The sequence below is a fragment of the Solanum verrucosum genome, unplaced genomic scaffold, assembly GCF_900185275.1.
Source record: "Solanum verrucosum unplaced genomic scaffold, falcon-dt-bn FXZP01000085.1, whole genome shotgun sequence".
NCBI classification, from domain to species: domain Eukaryota; kingdom Viridiplantae; phylum Streptophyta; class Magnoliopsida; order Solanales; family Solanaceae; genus Solanum; species Solanum verrucosum.
The window spans coordinates 1,334,109-1,339,821 of record NW_026019839.1 but is presented as its reverse complement, the minus strand read 5'-3'; the positions used below and the strand labels follow the sequence as shown (position 1 = coordinate 1,339,821).

Here is a 5,713-nt window from a genome sequence, read left to right as displayed (position 1 = left end):
ATTTTTTTTTTTTTTTTTTCCATTTGATGTACTGTATCTGCATTCGAGCCCAACTAATTCAGATCCACACTGAGTAGGGGCTCCATTCATGCGGTATCGCTTCCTATAAAAAAAAATCATACCCAAGATTCAAACTTGAGACCTATAGTTAAGAAAAAAAATAATTTCATCCATTACACCACATCATTTAATTTGATGGTAGACGAAATGTATATAATTGGAAAATAACACTTCATTTGATACGACAAAATAAATAGAACATACAAAACATATATAAACTAACACATCAAAAAAACATATTATATAAAATATTCACTATTTCCTTTGCCAATTTACACAACTCCCCTGATTCAACGTGGTATAACAACTAATTTTGATGAACCACTTGTTAATTAGACTTAACAATACAAATGTAAAGAATAATAATTTTAAAAAAAACATGTACCCTCCCCCCACCCCCACCCTCTTAATTTTAAGAACAACGTTGATTTCTACCAGGTCCACCATAATAAAAATAATTACCCCAAACACGATTAATCCCACCTTGAATATCATAACAATTTGGATGATCAGCTAATACTTTGAGATTAGATAATGGTATTAAACTATTATCCCAATCAACCACTTGTAAATTTCTAAAATAAGATGCTTTTCCAAAACCTTCACCAGCAAAATGTCCACTTCCCATTTGTGTTGATGTATGAAATCCATTTCCTCTACTATTCACTATTTCACCTCCAAATTGTATCATACTTGCTGAACCTCTAAGATGTGTGAACAAAAATGATGGCCAATATCCTACTAATACTCCTGATCCAAATTCTAACCACCAATGTCCATGTTTTGGATCCTGCATACAACAAATAATTATAAATATGTGATTGCACTTTTCAGCTATTTTTCTTAACCTGTACGTAAAAAGCAGCTTGTAACACCTATCATAGTGTCAGTAAAATAGCTAATTATGGGTATGTACTACGCATGATTAATGACCCTCATAGTATCAAAATTTACATTTTTTTTTGGAGTTGAACTTTGAAAAACACATTTGATCATAAAATTTTGAAATTCAACTTGAAACTGAATTTCAGAGTTTTCAAGAATTCAAAAAACAACAATAATGTGTTTTCACGTTTTCCACTCCAAATTAATTATAAAAAGTTCAAAAACAACTCTAATTTGCATTTATGGTCAAACACAACTATTCAAATATCTATCATTTTGAAGAAAAAAAACTATTTAAAAAAAAAATCATAATGAAACATGACCAAGCGTCTTAGCCTATTCAATTACAATCTACTAACAAACATATAAAGAGTTCATGGGTCAAGGGTGAGAAATAACAATATATTCAATATAATCTCACAAATAGAGTCTGAAGAAGGAGCAGAGAAAAGTAGAATGTATGCCAAACTTATTAGGTATTTTGCGTACATATAAAGAGGCCTAATTGATCGTGTTTTAGTAAAAAGATAAATAAGAAAGTTTTTTAATTGGAATTAATGCCACAAATTAATTTGATAACTAAAGCAAGGTTAACTAAAAATACAATTTGAGATTTAGAGAGCTAATTATAAAGTGAAAAATAAGAACAAGTGGATGGGTCAGAGAAGGCTTTTGCTTGGTAAAGAAGAGTCAAGAGAATCTTACAAAGTGGGGGAAAAAATTAAAAGCACAAACAAAATGATTGTTTCCACTGAAAAAAAAATACGATGAATGAAACTTTAAGATTCCACCTTAGGTAAAAATTAATACATACACATGCAAGCATGATGTAAATTCATGTCAAATACTTTTTCTTTTTTCCTTTTCATTCTTTTATTTTAACCATTATAGTTCTTTTATTTTTGATTAATAAAACAAATTTTATTTGATGAATCACATCTATTAAATGATTAATAGTCATTTTGCATTTTCTAGTATGAATAAAACTAAAAGATAAAAGTATGATGAGAAGATTAAAAGAAAAGGCAAGAAGAAAAGAAAAAGAAAAAGAGAGAAGACAATAACATCGATTTTAGTTAAAGATTAGTACGTACCCCTTTAAAATGAACCTCCTAAGTTGCTTAATTTTAATTTAAAACACATTTCACTGGGGAAAAGAATTGCTAAGAAATTAATGAAAATGTATTTTTGGAAGAAATAAAGGAGATATTTAGAAATGATGTTTATGTTGGGTGCGAGAATTAATTCCTCACATTGGAAGTTGAAAAGGAAAAGAAACTATTCATATATTCATATATTCATATATAAGGTGTAGAATTCTTGAAGCCTTTTGGAAAAATCGTGCGCCTTTATTCAAGCGGACAATATCACACCATGTAAGAGTATCTTGAAACTATTTTGGTCCGCAACAACTAGTTGTATAAGAGTCAATGATTCAGTTAGACGAGTAAAGATGACAGAGTGATGGCGTAGGAGTGTGGCTATAAGGTCTTTTTACCCATTGTCTATTGGGTCGCTGCTAGTTCAAAGGGAGATTTTTTAGACCCACGAACTAATTTCCACATCAATTTTTTTTTTATAAAAAAACCTACATATATTAAATATAAATTTGGCCTTTTGAAAAAATCGTACGAATTAAAGTGCAAGTAAAGACCCAATTTATTTCTTTTTGTTGTATAGAGAAATGTAATTACCTTCCAAATCATGATGCTAATATCATATTGACCACCATTATAAGAGGATGTTGGAGAAATTGCTGCCCCAATTGCTATTCTATTATTTGTCTGAACAAATCCTGAACACAATAAATTATAGCATCCTGTGGCTTGGTATGCATCACTCTGAAAAAATAAATCATTTAAACAAAAATTAATAAATAATTCAATAGTTTTACTTTAATTTTTATTTTTTATGATTTTCCGCATTGAAGCCTGATTAAATCAGAATTCACACCAGGAAGTCCCACTTAAAACACTCCCTAACAGAGGCAACTCTGTACCCAATGGACTCGAACCCGAGATCACTGATTAAGGATATGAAGGAATACTTAACAGTTAACACTCCACCATAACCTTAGTTGGTTATAGTTTTACTTGAATTAATAGATGATGTCAATGAATTAAAAATACTTACAGTCCAATAGGTGAAGAACCTTGGATAATTGTCACCATATAACTCTGGGCTTACCTGTTATAATTAAATGAAATAATTTAGAAAACTATATATTGTAAATGCTGATAATGCAGAAAAAGATTTGTTGATATTGAAAGGTAGCTGAAGATTTAATGGCATGCTTTAAATGACACTAAAGAAAATGGTTCACTCTATTAAGTACTATCCTCTATTTCAGTACATGTCACATTTAAATCCAAGAAACCGCGTTTTCCATCAAAGTATCTAAAAATAATATATGATCGATATCTTGATGCACTGATTAATCATAATAATAAATAGAGACGGTATAACACCTATGACATAGGATGTATTGCTTCCTTCTAGGGGCTTTCATTCACCCACGCAGACTAACTATATTCTTAGGTAGTGACTACACTTTCTAAAGACAAGGTTATTCATATTTTGATTCGAGTTATCATGTCAGACTTGATACAAAAATTTATTTATTTATCGTGCACGGAGTGAACACATAATATAAAGTCAAAAAATAAATTAATAAGAACATACCTGCCAACCAGCTTCAATTGTATTAAGATCATCCCCAAATGAACCAGAAATAACCCACATTTGTGATAAACTAAATTCATATTGATTGGTAACTTTAGGTGCCCACACATTTATACTTGCTTTTGCACCATAATATTGATCTCCAGTTACATATCCTACTGCATGCTGTAATTCCAAAAAAAAATTAAAAAAATTAAGAGGGTCGAAAATATTTTTAAAAAAATTAAGGTTTATTAATTGCTTTTAGAAAATTAATTAAGAGGAAAAATAATTTAAATAAATTTGTATTTTATTTTGTGAGGAGAAATAAATGGGGTATCTTAAAAATGCAATTCTGGATTTTTGATGAAAAAGTTTATGTGACTATTATTTGCATATAGAAAAAGATAAACGGAAAATGAAATTAATGAAACTAAATATGGAAAAAAGAAAAAAAAAACATGAAAGTCGGCATGAACCAAAAATAGTAACTTGACAAAGCATTTCATAACAAAAAAATGTTAAAAGTAACAACTCATAACAAAATCACTTAAAGTTCTTGAAATTTTATTCTGAAAATACAATAGTTTGATATGAAAATAAATCCATTTTGAAATAAAGTCAAAAAATGTTTAATTCTAATATTGTTCAAGACTCCTTAAAAATATTATCACCTCCGTGCCAGATCCTTCAAAACTGCACTATACTTTCAGAGGATCCGACACACATTAAAATATATTTTTGAAGAGTCTGAACAACGTAAATTTAATTAGGAAAAAACAAACCTCATGGCCATTACTAGTAGTGTCTCTACGAACTGGTCTTTTAATTTTTCTACCAAATCTTCGAATAGAACTAGCTCTTAGAATGTCTTGTTCTTTTGTTCTTCTAACTGGAATTGTTCCTTCTGGACATGTTTCACCAGACATGCTCCAAAGTTGAAAATTTTCAAATTCCATTGAATTTATGTTGTGTCCTGATGATCTTGGCCTCTCAGCTAGCTCCTATAATAAAAAAAAACATTTTGAAATCTACAGTACAAATCTAAAAATTATCGAAACGAATGAGATTCCTTCACCCTTAATCAAGAGTTTCAGGTTCGAGTCTTCAGAATAGAGAAACTCTAAGTAAAAAGCGTTTCCCTTTATGGAAAAGATGAGCTACAAGAAAAATTCAACCCTCTATGGACTTGACTCAATGCAAATCCTGATTAGTCGAGTCAGTAAATAAAAAGAGATGATTGGTTTACCAATGGTTTTTGGCCTTTTAATTGAGGATGATCGAAAGCAGGTTGTTGATGTGATAATACACAATCTATAAGATCTCCATCAGGACTCTACATCACAAAAAATCAGTTATTATTAATACAAGAAAAGAAAGTAAAAAAAAAAGAGAAAAAATGGAATTGGGAATACCTTAATTGTCTTGATAGAAGGTTTATTGATTTTCATGAGATGTGATTTAATGATTTTCATGTCATCACTTGGGTTAAAAGTTTGGTTGAATTGTTCTAGTGATGACAAAACAGGACAAACAGAGAAGAGGAAGAAAACAAAAATGTAAATGATTGGTGAAATATTCTTGGAATATCTAGAAGCCATAACATGAATTTTTGTGGAATTGTAACTTCTTGTTTCTTCTTCTTCTTGTAATTCTTGATCTTCTTCTTGTGTTGTTGTTGTACAATAACATTGGCATTGTCTTGTTGTGTAATGATGAACAAAACACCAATTATCCATAATTACCGCCGCACACACAATTGAACTACAATTCAAGAAAATCTCAAAAGTCCTAGTACAACATGTTCATGACTATTTTTCACTAATACCAAGAATTCTCAAAACTCTAGAAATTATTTTTTTTTAAAAAAAAACTATATACTATAATGGAATTATAATTCTCTTCTTCTTCTCTTTGTCTGACTAACAGCAACTCCTAGGCATGAGCTAATATAAAATGTACAAGAATAATGGGTTGTGCACCTGTTTTTTTAGAGTTTCAATTTAACTCCATGTGGGTTGTGGACAAATAAATACTACTCTATTTAGTTGTGATCAAGACATGTAGTACTAGTACTTTTGTAAAAAAAATAATATTATTTTTAAAA

General features: G+C 29.7%; 1 protein-coding gene across 1 annotated transcript; it reads right to left on the bottom strand.

The window, feature by feature from the left end:
- Positions 1-467: 467 nt before the first annotated feature.
- On the bottom strand, positions 468-5,454 carry LOC125815531 (uncharacterized). Its single transcript, XM_049495026.1, has 7 exons — positions 5,022-5,454; positions 4,856-4,942; positions 4,392-4,610; positions 3,628-3,792; positions 3,079-3,132; positions 2,640-2,786; positions 468-850 (listed from the first exon to the last, which is right to left on the bottom strand). Exons 1-7 carry the CDS (start codon positions 5,343-5,345, stop codon positions 473-475), a joined length of 1,374 nt encoding a protein of 457 aa, XP_049350983.1. The 5' UTR covers positions 5,346-5,454; the 3' UTR covers positions 468-472.
- Positions 5,455-5,713: the final 259 nt, after the last annotated feature.